Genomic DNA, 15,678 nt, shown 5'->3' on the forward strand with positions numbered 1-15,678 from the left:
GCTGCTGCACTCCATTGGGCTCTAGTCTGACCATTTTGTGTCCACCTCATTTTTGAACCATTTTAGTTGTGTTACTGCAAATGGAATGAAACCTCCCGTGAGTTAGGTTGTTTTTGTCTGATTTTGTCATTTCCAACTTGAGCTCTTTAAATGTATCAACAATATAAGGGCTACATCAAATTATACCTTTTGGTTCTATCGTGGCCCTTTTCAGCCAGTTGAAACCCATGAAAACCACATTTTAATTCCTTGTTACTTACTGGATTGAATCATACAATTTGGGTAAAATGGGTTTCATTCCAGACTCAGCACTGGAACTTTTGTTTTTTTGTTTTATACCACATCATTTATCAATTTTTGGAGAAGGGGGACAATTCATGTACTGCAATAGTCTAACTTTTTGAAAGAGGTGTTTAATGACTTACTGCCCTCCAGTGGAGCAAACAAATGACACAATTTAGGTTTGAAGAAGTGGAGATACCCTCTGATACTATGATACCCTCATGGAGAATAATTTAAAAATTTACCACAGGGGTCACCAACATGGTGCCTGTGGGCTGACAACCGGATTTAACAAGTGGACGCTCCCTCTGCTGACAAGAGAAGGACATTTGTTGATGGATGGATGTTTTACAGGATGTTTTAAAATTCCTTTATGAGGTGCCTGCGCATTGTGCAAACAAACTAGGATTGGAATAGTTAGAAAATGAAAATGAATGGATATTTTACACTGATGACAAGAATGAAGATCGTAGTTAACGCACAAGAAGCCAAACCCTGAAGCTGGTAGAGTAGTAAAATCCATAAAGGCCTAAGGGTTAATGGGGTTAACAATCCCTCTCACAAGTTGCGTTAAGAACAGACGTGACAAACCTGTATCCGGTGGTGAGCGGAATGCCGCTCTTCTTCCAGATGATGTGTGGTTTGGGGCTTCCACCAACTTGGCATGCAAAGGCAACGCTTCCCCCCTCAACCAGCTTCTGGACGCCAGGAGTCTTGACGAAGAAAGGAGCAACGGCGGAGGTCTCAGAATCAACCAAGCTCACCTGAGACATGGGCTCTTCTTCAGTTACTCTGCAAAAATATTTCGGTGCAGGTCAGCACGATGGAGGCCCTGAGACGTCCAAGAAACCTCATGGTGATCAACTCACAGTTTTTCTTCAGATTCCTCAGCAACCTCCTCTCGGCTCTCGATGTCTTCAGTCACTGAAAGTCAAAGTCTCTGTGAGAACTGGAAAACTGGGCTCCAACTTAAGAGTCACCTTATTGTTCTTTTTGCGGTTGTTTTTTTGTAATTTTTCTGCTCACTAAAGCATAGCATGCAGGACCGAGTCACTGGGATCATGTCCATGCACAACAGTTGGGAGCATTTCTTTTCTTTGGTGAACTGGAAACATCAACGCCAATGCCAATGTTGGCAGTTGACATGTTTTTCAGTACAAGGTGCAATATGCAAGGTATCACTTGGTCTCCCTAAAAACAGATTTCTCTTGGAAAAAGGTTTAGCTGCATACATTGACTACAAACACTCATACATCAATCTCAGCACATACACATGACATTAGTGAATTACACATTGTCATCCCCAGTCATCCATACCTCAGCCTATAGGTTGCTCATGTTCATTATCTTCAGATGAGTTTTATTTTTAACTATCTGTTGTATTTGCATATTGGTACCTTGTATCGTAGTCCAGATTTTAATAGTTCATACCCACAGTTCAGTACATGTACAGTAAAACGGATGCCAGCTCACCCTGCGCAAATGTATGTTACGGAAACTTCAATCAAGCCTTAAAGAGGGCGCTGGCCCTTCGGCTGGCAGCCCGGCTTTTAACCTTACTGTTAGTCCCCTCTTGAGGGCATCGCAGGAGTGACGGTCATGTACTCGTCCTGCACTTTTCTTAGGGTTAGGCTACCCCTAACCCAACAATCTAGCCTCTGTTACTCATGGAGGGGGTCTGATAAGATGTGTTGAACTTCTTTCATTGTTGTTCAAATAAAGTGGTATCTTGACTTAGGAGTTTAATACGTTCTGTGACCAAGCTCATAACTCAATTTACTCATATGACAAATTAGTTTTCCCATTGAAATGAACTGAAATGCCAACAATCCGTTCCACCCCTGCCCCAAGTGGAGGAGTTCAAGTACCTTGGGGTCTTGTTCAAGAGTGAGGGAAGAAGGGAACAGGAGATCGACAGGCGGATTGGTGCAGCGTCTGCAGCGATGCGGACTTTGTATCGGTCCGTTGTGGTGAACAAGGAGATAAGCCGAAAGGCGATGCTCTCAATTTACCGGTCGGTCTACGTTCCTAAAGAACAAGAATCCGGATACAAGCAGCCAAAATGTGTTTCCTCCACAGGGTGTCCGGGCTCTCCCTCAGACAACGGGTGAGAAGCTCGGTCATCCGGGAGGGGCTCAGAGTTAAGCCGCTGCTCCTCCGTATTGAGAGGAGCCAGATGAGATGCATCTGGTTAGTATGCCTCCCTGGTGAGGTGTTCCGGGCACGTCCCACCGGGAGGAGACCCCGGGGACAACTCAGGACAGGCCGGAGAGACTGTGTCCCCCGGCTGGCCTGGGAAAACCTCGAGATCCCCCCCAGAAGAGCTGGATGAAGCGGATGGGGAGAGGGAAGTCTGAGCTTGCCTGCTAAAGCTACTGCACCCGCGACCTGACCTCGGGTAAGCGGAAGAAAATAGACGGATGGATGTATAGTTCAGCATTAGTATATTTTCCATGCTCCTTGCGAGTGTTTTCATTTTGTATTGTATTGTATGATTGTTTTTCCCGTTCAATAAAAGGCATTACAGAATCGTAATTGCTCAATTTTTTTTCCATTTCCCCCGAAGCAGCGCCGTATCAGAAACTCACTCACACAAAGCAAAAAATAAATTAAAAATCAATCAAGCGATTGCTCGGAACTGGTGAAGCTGAAAAAAGTTGGGACTCTTGTAAGTCAAGGTAGCGCTGTACTTTGTATCTTGGTCCACCTTTGAATCATTCATACTCACAGTTCAGGACATGCAGGCAGTCAGATAACTAATTTTTGCAAGTGGACATGACTCCACTGAGGCTGGACTGACCCTGGACGAGCAGGTAACAGGAGGTGCTGAGGGTTCCTGCCTCGTTAGTGGCGGTGCACGTGAAGCGTCCGCTGTCCTCGGCGAATGCTTCACGGATCAACAAGCGGGCGCACCCGTCGTCGTGGTAGCTGATATGGAAGTCTGTGGAGCTCTCGATCTTGTAGTCCTCTCGGAACCACATGATTATGGGGGCGGGCTGGCCGCTGATCTGGCACTCCAGCGTCACAGACTCACCTTCGGTCACATTTGTGTTATTCAAAGCCTGCAAAAACAAGCAATCACCTTGACAACACTTTCCGTTTCAACTATCACTGATTGATGTTGACAGAACTGTTTGACTCACAGAAACCAAAGCCGGCGGAACCGCCCTGTCACCGTGGGGCATTGCGACGGCTTCTTCTACCACCTGCATAGGCCAACGTTTGAGCACAAATAAGTCAGACATACCAATTCAACATCTTCAACAGCAAACACATTTGACCAGACAACTTGGACGCAACGTAAATGCAGAGAGGGACAAGAGGTGAAAAAGTGAAAAGATTACCGGCAACATCACGTAGTTTCACACAAATGAAGAAATTTAAAAAAAGAAAAGAAAATGGGCTTACCCTAACTACCGACCAGTCACTCTAACAACACCAATTATCATGAACTGTTTTGAGAAACTGGTCCGATGCCACATCGCGTCCTGTGTCCCAACCATTTGACCCACACCAGTTTGCCAACAGAGCTAAAAGATCGAGAGCAGTGCGAGGCTGCTCTTTGTTGACTTTAGACTCTGCTTTTTCACAGAATAGTCCCAGAGAGAATGACAATAAAATTACCGGACTTCCTCTCACCACCTGCTTTGTACATAGGGTCAAAGTGGGTTCCCATCCCTCCATAGCCCTGAGCTTTAACAGCAGCTCCCCACAAGGGTGCGTGCTGAGTCCTCTACTGCCTTGGCACATTAGTGTGCTGTAAGCGATCATCATCTTTGTTCATCTATCCAGGTAAACAGGGACTGGTTAAAAAGCTGCGCGATTTTGAATGTGTTAGCATAGATGTGGAGCTTTGAGTGGGTTGACTAATTGCAGCGCTACATCCCCACCTCCGCCATTTTTGATGTGAGAGAACTGCTCGTAAACTAATACAAGTCAATGGATTAAATAACCTACAAATGTAAGACTAACTCACTAATTTAAATTGGGAAAAATATAGGCACCACAAACAACAAAGATTTGAATCTGATGATTAGAAAGTCTCCCACATCCCAAAAACATCCATGGTAGGTTAATTGAAAACTCTAAATTGCCCGTAGGTGTGAGTGTGAGTGCAAATGGTTGTTTGTTTATCTGTGCCCTGCGATTGGCTGGCAACCAGTTCAGGGTGTACCACGCCTCTCGCCCAAAGATTGCTGGGATAGGCTCCAGCCCGCCCGCGACCCTTGTGAGGATAAGCGGAGCAGAAAATAGTGGTGCACTTGCCAGACTTTGATGCAGGCAGCATGGGTTCAGTTCTCACTGTGGAGAATGCGATGTCACCAAAATTCAATATCTGAGTGAAGGCAGGTGAGCAAATACTTTTGGTAATATTGTGTTTGTTCCTCTTTGTAATCTCTGATTGCCTCATCTTTGTTTCATTAGAGCCGACATAACTGTATAACTGTCTCTGATTTGCTTTTGTTGTTAGCCACACACTGTTGTCTAGGCCTGGTGCGTGCCAGCTCCCTAAGGCTAGTTTCAATGTCAGGTGCTCTGGCCCCAGGAACACACACGACAGTGGCTGGGTTTTTAAGCTTCATGTTACGGATGATGGAGTCAAGTGCAGGTGCCAGTAGACCGAGGAGAAATGGGACTAGTTAAATGAGTGATTCTGTTATGCATCTGAACAGGCTCGCCGCGGTTAACTAGCTGCGTAGAGCTCATGCTAACAGGATTAGTAAGTAGGCTACAACCTACGCTATCAGTCGTGCCCGCAACATCGACAGTTACCAAATTATTCTGCTGTAGTTGGCGGACACGTCCCTCTAGCAGGGAATACCTCTCCAGGAGAAGGGTGCAATTGGTGCATGAGTCCGCTCACGTTTATTTGGCTTTGGAGGTGGTGGGTTAGCCGGGCAGCCGAAGAACCTCAGCAGTGTCCGAACAGTGGTGCGGCTTAAGCTAGTAGCCTCGAAAACAGCTCTACTCCACTCTCAAAAGTTCAAAATCGCCTCAACAAAGTGAAAACAAAGGTACACAGCAATGTAGGTAAACAAAAAAAGTGTTAAGAGTTCATCTCTTGGGTGTCTCTAAGGCGCACACAGCATCGCATGGCTGGAGCTGAGAGTGGGCTGTGTCTCCATCAAAAACGATCAAATAAAAATCTGTGATGTAGCAGGGCTGTGAATGTTGAACTGCGATATAGTGGGGGAACTCTGTGTCCTGTGTTTTTATGGCCCAAGTATATGGTCATGTCAGAAGGATGGGCTTTACGTGTATTAGCAGGCTTGATACTGCCGGAATCACAGTCAACAGAAAACACTGAATGTGATGATATGTCGCGAGAACAATAACAACAATAACAACAACCCACACACCCACCAGAAAACGGTGAACTCTACACCTGAAAAAGACTCTGAATTATAGACAAAATGTCTTTGACAACCAAAAAGAATCCAGTTGTCTCCATTCATCCATCCATCCATCCATTTTCTGAACCGCTTATCCTCACTAGGGTCACGGATGTGCTGGAGCCTATCCCGGCTATCTTCAGGCGAGAGGCGGGGTACACCCTGAACTGGTCGCTAACCAATCGCAGGGTACATAGAAACAAACAACAATTTACACTCACATTCACACCTACAGGCAATTTAGAGTCTTCAATTAACCTACCGTGCATGTTTTTGGGATGAGGGAGGAGACCGGAGTACTCGGAGAAAACCCACGCAGGCACGGGGAGAACATGCAAACTCCACACAGGCGGGGCCGGGGATTGAACCCCGGTCCTCAGAACTGTGAGGTAGACGCTCTAACCAGTCGACCACCTTGCCCGTTGGGGAACACAAACCATAATAATCGCAACAGGTACGAGGAGGTGTTGGAATGTCAGGATCAGAAAGAGTAGGATTTTGTCATACACATCCACCAGTCATTAACCAAACAACAAAGACAAATGTAATAAAAAAATCTTTAAAATGAGATAAACACACACAACATATTGTTGATGTTTCCTTCACCTGTGTGACATAGATGAGCTGCTGGTCCTGGTCCAGCTGGGCCACGCTGCTGCTGGAGCCTGCTTCATTCAGGAAGCCCGCCTGCTTCCAGGGGGGAAGGATGTCAGAGCTGCCGCCCAACTGGTGCGTGCCCATTGGGGACATGACGGCCCTTAAAGTGAGAGAGAGTCTGATGACCCCACCACTTTCCCAAACGCAAAAAAAAAACAGCTGAACACCGCTGCGACTGAATTAGACTGGCCAATCGGGGAAAAAATTACAGTCGGCGACTCATCCTCCCACATCCAACAACTCGATACAATTAAAAACAGCATCCCGTCGTGTTCTTATCAGGAAACAACATTTGTAATGCTTTGACCCTACAATCCTTTGACTCTACCTCCCCATAACCCAATATTCCTTTGTCCCTACCTGCCAGGCGTAGACGTAGGCGCTTTGACGTGTCTGACAGGCGAGGGTGACTGCTGCCGTTCCACCGTCGCCCTGCTGATGGCTGACGGCTGAGTTGGCGACAAGGATGTTGGTTTGGGAGCCACTCTGGGTGCAGTTTTGTGGGCCAGGAGCTCTGTCACGCCCTCCACCTGCATCTCCATGGTAGCCATGGTCTGAAAACTGGCCTCCGTCCTCTGGGGAGGAAAGCAACATTTGAGCAAGACAAATAAAGAAGCCATCAGTGATCCCACTGAATCTGCACATCATTCCTTCTTTCCAATTTCAATTGACAAACAAATTCAAAAAGTGAAGACGACTGATTATTTCACCAAGAACTCATGCTATATTGTGGATTTTTTAGCGATAGTTTTTTATGGGCATTTCCTAGGGGTGTCACTGTTCGTTTTTACACTGATTCGATACTGTTAAAGGTCTTAACCATCCAATTAAGAGGAAAAAAAATTATAACATCAAATACATTTTTAAAAAGCAGATATAGCACTACTTCAGGAAACCCATTTTGAAACGATTGAATCCCATGCATTCACGTCTAGTGCAAATAGCCAAAGCAAGGGTGTGTCAATTTGAATAAACAAAAATGTACAGTTTAAGTATCGTAAGGAGGCTACAGATGATGCAGGACATCCTATGTTACTTCTTGCAGAGATTCAGGGCCTTTTTATTATTTATTTATTTATTTATTATGATATTTATAATGTCATACATTTATTAATTATCCATCCATCCATTTTCTGTACCGCTTATCCTCACAAGGGTCGCAGGCGTGCAGGAGCCTATCCCAGCTATCTTCGGGTGGGAGGCGGTGTATATCCTCAACTGGTCGCCAGTCAGAAAACCCACACAGGCACGGGGAGAACATGCAAACTCCCCACAGGCGGGGCCAGGATTTAAACCCTGGTCCTCGGAACTGTGAGGCTGATGTGCTAACCAGTCGTCTACCGTGCCGCCATTTATTAAGTAATATATATATAATATATAATATATATATGTAATATATAAATATATATATATATATATATATATATATATATATATATATGTAATATATAATGTAATATATATTATATATATATATATATATATATATTATATATATATATATATATATATATATATATATATATATATATATTACTTACTTTATTAATATTAAAGTAAGGGTTCAATCCCCGGCCCCGCCTGTGTGGAGTTTGCATGTTCTCCCCGTGCCTGCGTGGGTTTTCTCCGGGCACTCCGGTTTCCTCCCACATCCCAAAAACATGCATTAATTGGCGACTCTAAATTGCCCGTAGGCATGACTGTGAGTGCGAATGGTTGTTTGTTTCTATGTGCCCTGCGATTGGCTGGCAACCAGTTCAGGGTGTACCCCGCCTCCTGCCCGATGACAGCTGGGATAGGCTCCAGCATGCCCGCGACCCTAGTGGGGAGAAGCGGCTCAGAAAATGGATGCATGGATATATTCATTCATTCATTCCGCTTATCCTCACTAGGGTCGCGGGCGTGCTGACAGACAAGATATTTAATGTTCAAAATTATGAACTTAGAATTTTATGGCTGCAACACGTTCCAAAAAAGCTGGGACCGGTGGAAAAAAAGACTGAGAAAGTTGAGAAATGCTCATGAAACACCTGTTTGGAACATCCCACAGGTGAACAGGCTAATTGGGAAAAGGTGGGTGCCGTGATTGGGTATAAAAGGAGCTTCCCTGAATTGTCATTGTCACATGTAAAGATGGGGCGATGTTCACCTCTTTGTGAACAATTGTGTGAGAAAACAGACAATTGTTTAACAGTTGTCTGTTTTCGAACAGTTTAAGGACAATGTTCCTCAAAGTACAATTGCAAGGACTTTAGGGATTTCATCATCTACAGTCCATAATATCATCAAAAGGTTCAGAGAATCTAGAGAAATCACTGCATGTAAGCGGCAAGGCCGAAAACCAACATTGAATGCCCGTGACCTTCGATCCATCAGGCGGCACTGCATCAGAAAAACAACATCAATGTGTAAAGGATATCACCACATGGGCTCAGGAACACTTCAGAAAACCAATGTCAGTAAATACAGTTCGGCGCTACATCCATAAGTGCAACTTGAAACTCTACTATGCAAAGCAAAAGCCATTTATCAACAACACCCAGAAACACCGCCGGCTTCTCTGGGCCCGAGCTCATCTAAGATGGACTGATGCAAAATGGAAAAGTGTTCTGTGGTCCGACAAGTCCGCATTTGAAATAGTTTTTTTAAATTGTGGACGTCGTGTTCTCTGGGCCAAAGAGGAAAAGAACCATCAGGACTTATGGACGCAAAGTTCAAAAGCCAGCATCTGTGATGGTATGGGGCTGTGTTAGTGCCAATGGCATGGGTAACTTACACATCTGTGAAGGCACCATTAATGCTGAAAGGTACATACAGGTTTTGGAGAAACATATACTGCCATCCAAGCGACGTCTTTTTCATGGACGCCCCTGTTTATTTCAGCAAGACAACGCCAAACCACATTGCGCACGTGCGTGGCTTCGTAGTAAAAGTGCGGGTACTAGACTCGCCTGCCTGCAGTCCAGACCTGTCTCCAATTGAAAATGTGTGGCGCATTATGAAGCGTAAAATGTGACAACGGAGACCCCGGACTTTTGAACAACTGAAGCTGTACATCAAGCAAAAATGGGAAAGAATTCCACCGACGAAGCTTCAACAATTATTGTCCTCAGTTCCCAAACATTTATTGAATGCTGTTAAAAGAAAAGGTGATGTAACACAGTGGTAAACATGACCCTGTCCCAGCTTTTTTGGAACGTGTTGCAGCCATAGAATACTTAGTTAATGATTATTTGCTAAAAATAATAAAGTTTATCAGTTTAAACATGAAATATCTTGTCTTTGAAGTGTATTCAATTAAATATAGGTTGAATATGATTTGCAAATCATTGTATTTTATTTTTATTTATGTTTAACACAATGCCCCAACTTCATTGGAATTGGGGTTGTATATACACACACACACCCATGCACACACGCACACTCACACACACACACACACCTCACAGTTCTGAGGTTGCGGGTTCAAATCAGGCCTCCCTGTGTGGAGTTTGCATGTTTTCCCCATACCTCCGTGCATTTTCTACGGATACGCTGGTTCCCTCCCACATCCCAAAAACATGCATGGTAGGTTAATTGTTTATATGTTCCCTGCGAATTACTGGGGACCAGTTCAGGGTGTACCCCGCCTCTCGCCCAAAGATTATGTAGCTGGGATAGGCTCCAGCACACCCGCATCCCTATTGAGGATAAGCGGTATGGAAAATTAATGAATGAATATATATATAAAACAATGATTCGATCCATGTCACAATTTGTGCATGCCAAGGTTCAAAGACGATATTGGTTCACTTAGAGCAATACGATCCAAAATGATTCAGTGGCTTGATATTGATTCAGTGACATTTGAGCCAAAAATTCATCCAGTGTGACTGTGAAATTAATACCTGCATACTGGACAGTGCAGGTGAAATTCCCTATATTCCTGTTGTGTCTTTTAAGTGAATGAAGTCAAATTAATTATGGTTCTTATAAATAAATATTTTCCTGATGTACTTGTATTGCTTTCCAATAAAAACAAAGGGGAAAATAGCAACTTATTGTTATTCATAACATTTCAGCTATGATTTTACTGGTTTGGATAGTTTTGAGTGTCATGAGCTGCCCTGCAGTTCTAATGTCGAAGCCTGGGTGGGGCTTTACGCCCTCTCGCTCTCTCTCTCCCCTCCCCTCTCTCTTTCCAGCACCTTCCTTGGCCGCAACCTGTCACCAATCAGCCCTTGTTACCACCTGCTTTTAAGCCTGCCTGACCCCGGAAAACCTTGCCAGAGTATCGAAGCTTCTCCTGCGGTACAACGGCTCCCCAGTTACCAAGTAAGCTACGTTATTCCTCGTCATCTTTCTGACCTCCATGTTTCTCCTTGTCCTCAGTGTTCCCTCCATGTTACTCGTCAAGTGGATTCCTGTCACCACGCCGCCAAGCTAGCCGCCTGTCCTCGTCACCGCCTGCCACACGTTTTCTGCCACAACAATCCGCCAGCACAGCTCAAGGACCATCCCCATTCCCCTTTTTTCAATAAACTTGTCATCACAACCTCTTAGCCTCCGTCTGCTCGTGGGTCCAGTCTATATCAACTTGTGACAATAAGGGGATCCTTGGGAAAAAATGGGGTCCCTGGACCCAAAAAGTTTGAGATTCACAGTTCTAAACAGTCAAATACTAATAACTAGAACTGAAGCACCACTTTTCATAATAGTGTTAGATCTAATTACGTGAACAAACGTTCTCGTTGTAACACAACGTGAGGCTTGGAAACAGGCAACCAGTAGTTGAAGGTGTCGCCCGTCCTCCTCGTACTTTGCTATCGTTCTTTTAAAAGCTACAAATAGTTTTCCACCGGCTGCACTTGGTTATACATTCAGCAGCACTCTCAGCCTTTCTTCTGTCAACATTTTCACACAATAATTACAACACTTTACACTCATACTTGATCGCTGCTTCGTAATGTTGTTGACAAATGCGTCTCTATGTTAGCAGCTAGCTTGCTCAGCTAAAGTCGCTTCAAAGGGTTCAAGGCACACTGAGGTAAGTCACATGCACACCTCCATATCAAGTCTGCCGTGCGTGAATCCATCCATCCATTTTCTGAGCCGCTTCTCCTCACTAGGGTCGCGGGCGTGCTGGGGCCTATCCCAGCTATCATCGGTCAGGAGGCGGGGTACACCCTGAACTGGTTGCCAGCCAATCGCAGGTCACATACAAACAAACAACCATTCGCACTCACATTCACACCTACGGGCAATTTAGAGTTTTCAATTAACCTCACTTATATGCCTGAGAGTATTGTACGCTCTGTTTATGTGTTGTTGCGCCAGGCGTTCAAGACGCAGATATTTAAAAGTTTCAAATTTGGTAACAACTATGCTAATTTATGTTAGCCCTTCTATGGTGTTTTGCATTATATGTTGGCTTTAAGCCAGGTTAGACAAAATGATACAGTTTGGTTGAACATTTTGGTGTATACAAGTACATCTCAATAAATTAGAATAGTGTCAAAAGCTTAATTTAGTTAGCTAGTTCAGTTCAAAAAGTGAAATTCATAGAGAGGCAAGACACACACAGAGTGAAATATTTCATTATTTTTTAAATATGTATAATCAGAATCAGAATCATCTTTATTTTGCCAAGTATTTCCAAAAAACACATAAGGAATTTGTCTCCGGTAGTTGGAGCCGCTCTCGTACAACAACAGACAATCAATTGACAGAGAACACTTTTGAGACAGAAAGACATTGAGAAAAACAGTCACTGAGCAATAAATGGTTGCTAGTTATCTGGTAATGCCGGTACAATAGGTTTTTTTTGTGCAAAAAGATGCAGAGTCCTCTAGCACTTAGAGCCGTTTGAATGACTAATATAGCAATAGTCCGGTGCAATGACCATTGTGCAAAGGGCGCCGAGACTTCAAGTTTGCAGTTTAAAGTGACTAGTAGTACGATAATCTGGGACAATGTTGATTGTGCAAATGTTGCAGATACTCCTCAGTCAGTGTGCAAGTGGTGCAGATGCTGCTCTGGCATGAGTGGCCAGTATTGGTCAACAACTGACTGTCTGTTGTACTAGAGCGGCTCCAACTACCGGAGACAAATTCCTTGTGTGTTTTGGACATACTTGGCAAATAAAGATGATTCTGATTCTGATTCTGAACAGATATGCAAATAGTGCAGCATGACTACTACAGTGAGTGCACGAGTAATGTATAATTGCCCTGACAGAAATGTGACAACAAACTCAAGACAAAAATAATAATAATAATAAAATAATTTTGATGATCTATATTTTTTCCCTATCACAAGTGGGTCTGGAACTTATCCCCCACGATCAATCCAAGATCCTTGTATTTGTTTTCTAATCTGACACATTCAAATGAAAATATTACTTATACTTTTAGTTTTTGCTCCAGTTTATTGATTGACTGATTAGGTGTTATTCAATAGCTGTCAATGGTCAAATGAGTGTGTGGTTCCAGCCTACTACTTTCTTTAGGTCTGTCAACCGACTGATTTTTTTTTTTTAAATCTGAATAATCACACTTTTTAATTTTGATTAATCGCGATGAATAACACGTGCTAAATATACCACACATAATACCACATTTTCCTTTGAGATGGTATTTTGAGCTTGTTGCGCTTCAATGCGCTCCACTACATGCAAAGTGACTTTGTTTTATCTATAGTCCCATCTAGGTGACTTTTGATGCAAAATTTGCCCCAAAGGAATCGGCCAGTCAGTCTCTCCTCACTCATCTTTGCACCAAAACTTTGTGCTCAAAATAAATTGTGTGATTAATCGGTGTTAATACATGACTAAGGTGATAATTTTTTGTGATTAATCATATGCATTAACGCATTAATTTTGACAAACCTAATTTTGATCCTCTTTCTCCCATCTTTTTTTCTATTGGATGTGGCCGTTTTCGATGAAACCCCATCGACTGATACCCTGCCTGACTCCATGACTTCCTATTATACCGGCCTGGGACCAGCACTGAGTTGGACTGCCTTGAAATAAGGTGTCATTTTTTGATTCCTGAATACCAAATTGAAAATGAAAAGACTGAATTACATGCACATTGGACTGGAATATTCAATCAGTTTCTGTACCTGCTCCACTCTGGTCTGACGACTCATCTGTGAGCTGGAAACCTGTGAACTGGAAACGAGGGTCTTGGTTTTCTTAGCTGGGACAACTTCCTCGCCTGCATGACCACAAAATGGTCCAAAGTTATCTCGATGGCTCCTTTTCAAAGCCCTTCGAGTAGGTCTCGACACTTAGCTGACATGATTCATTCAATTGTATATTTTCCATCCATTCATTTTCTAGAGCACTTGTTCTCATTAGGGTCGCCCAATATCAGCTTTTTTGGAGTAGTGTAAGTTTTCACACTTTTTACAAATGCTTAGCTTAGCACAAATCAACATTGCAGACACTCACCGTGAACCAGCAGCTCGGCGGAGGATGTGGCTCGACCGCTACTGTTGCTGGCCGTCACAGAGTACGTCCCGGAGTCTTCCGGGAAGGCCTCAGCGATCAGCAGACTGTACTGGTCTCCGTCCCGGACAATGGTGAAGTCGGCCGAGCTCTGGATCTCAGCTCCCTCCCGGTAGAACATGACCGCAGGTGATGGAATGCCGGTGACTCTCACACTGAGTCTCACCTGGCTGCCCTGCCGCACCGTCGAGCTCTGAAGTCTCTGAAGGAAACTGGGAGGCGATGTCTCGGCTGCACGTGGAAAATATTTACATTTCAACCGTTGTGCCTCAGTCATGGAGAGGTAGACTCTTTCAACACAGGGTCTCACTGCTACCGCTGTAACAGGTGCCTTTAAAGAATTTATGTCTATGTGAGGTCTTGAAGGGGAAGAGGAGTTAAAATCGTAAAGGGCACGTTGAGGAGGTCAGAGTACCTAATGACCACCTGAGGTTTCCAAGGGAACATTGAGTTGGTCAGAGGAGTTTAAGAGGCCCTGAAATCTTGAAAAAGACATCAAGTAGGTCAGAGGAGTTAAAGACAACCTGAGGACTTGAAGTGGACGAGGACTTTAAGACTACCTGCGATCTTGAAGGGGACGTCGAATAGGTCAGAGGGGTTTTTAAAGACCACCTGAGGTTTTGAAGGGGACGTGGAGTAGGTCCCAAGTGTTAAACACCACCTGAAGGGTCTAGTCTGGGTCTCACCTGTAACAGCGAGTTCTGCGGTGCTGGTGGCTTGTCCGGCTCCGTTTGTGGCCCGGACCGAAAACCTCCCGCTGTGCGCTGCATTGACGGCGTCGATGCTCAGAACAGCGTGGCCGTCGCTGAACGAGATCTGAATGCCGGGCAACGCGGCGGCCGACAGAACCTGGCCATCGCGGAACCAGGACACCTCGGGAACCGGAGCACCTGGAGGGCAGACGAGAACTGGAGTCATATGGTGTTCAGTTTAGTTTGAAAGGTGGCTTTGGATTGTGTTTTCTAATAAATCCGGGTGTGTTGTAACACGTTAAATGTGTTTAAACCTGCAAGTTCTACACTGAAAATTTTTGTTCACTATCCACGTTCCTTTGTCTTAATTTTGTCATTTCTATCTTCAGCTTTTTAAATATATCAATAATAAATTGTTTCAAGCAATTCAAAGCTATGGGAACCACATTAATTTAAAATTATGTGGATGCAATTGCGTAATTAATAGCGCCGGAGTGTCCAAAAAATAGTTTTTCATTTGACTGATGATTCCGAACTACATAGTCCACTATATCAAGATCCTGATATGGGGATTAGGAAGTAGGAGTGATCGTTCCCTCATTCCCTACTCCCTAATCACTCTACTGTATCGGAATTTTGAGTGGACTTTTCAGTCCACCGTATTTACTGTAAATTCCGTTTGGGAGACGAGACTTTACGGACAGCAAACGGGTCTTACCGCTCACTTGCGCCCGGAAGGTGGCAGCACTACCCTCTAGTGCCACCACGCTCTGAAGCGGCTGCGTGAAGGTCGGGGCCTGTGTCGACATCTTCTTCTTCTTGTTTGCTTGGCGGCCTGCAGGAGAACAAAAAAAAAAACACTTTGGAGCAGGAACTTTATTCAAAAAGTCACTGAAGAGCACCGTTCACGCCAGAACAATACCATCATTGTTATGACTAATAACGACGGTTTATTGTTTGACAATTATTGTTATTATGTTTTTTTATTGATTTACACATTTGTTATAGTTTGACTGTTGTTATTTTTTTGTTATTTGTATGACTAATAACTAGTGTTGTTTTTTTTTGCTGTTATTGTTGACAAACAATTGTGTTATTGTTCGGCCGTTCTTGATATGACTAATACTTTTTGTTTGAATGTTTTGGATGTTGTTATGACTGA

At 44.0% G+C, this 15,678-nt stretch overlaps 1 protein-coding gene across 1 annotated transcript in view; it reads right to left on the reverse strand.

The window, feature by feature from the left end:
• The window catches only part of ttn.1 (titin, tandem duplicate 1), a 192,266-nt gene extending 176,941 nt beyond the window's left edge, over positions 1-15,325 (reverse strand). Inside the window, exons 1-10 of the mRNA XM_061692804.1 lie at positions 15,235-15,325; positions 14,511-14,714; positions 13,768-14,055; positions 13,437-13,531; positions 6,693-6,907; positions 6,291-6,432; positions 3,426-3,488; positions 3,083-3,344; positions 1,152-1,206; positions 874-1,074 (exon numbers count right to left, since the gene is read on the reverse strand). Coding sequence (XP_061548788.1) covers positions 874-1,074; positions 1,152-1,206; positions 3,083-3,344; positions 3,426-3,488; positions 6,291-6,432; positions 6,693-6,907; positions 13,437-13,531; positions 13,768-14,055; positions 14,511-14,714; positions 15,235-15,325 — 1,616 coding nt within the window. The remainder of the gene's footprint in view (positions 1-873; positions 1,075-1,151; positions 1,207-3,082; positions 3,345-3,425; positions 3,489-6,290; positions 6,433-6,692; positions 6,908-13,436; positions 13,532-13,767; positions 14,056-14,510; positions 14,715-15,234) is intronic.
• Positions 15,326-15,678: the final 353 nt, after the last annotated feature.

This window comes from Phycodurus eques, chromosome 12 (genome assembly GCF_024500275.1).
Source record: "Phycodurus eques isolate BA_2022a chromosome 12, UOR_Pequ_1.1, whole genome shotgun sequence".
Classification (NCBI taxonomy): domain Eukaryota; kingdom Metazoa; phylum Chordata; class Actinopteri; order Syngnathiformes; family Syngnathidae; genus Phycodurus; species Phycodurus eques.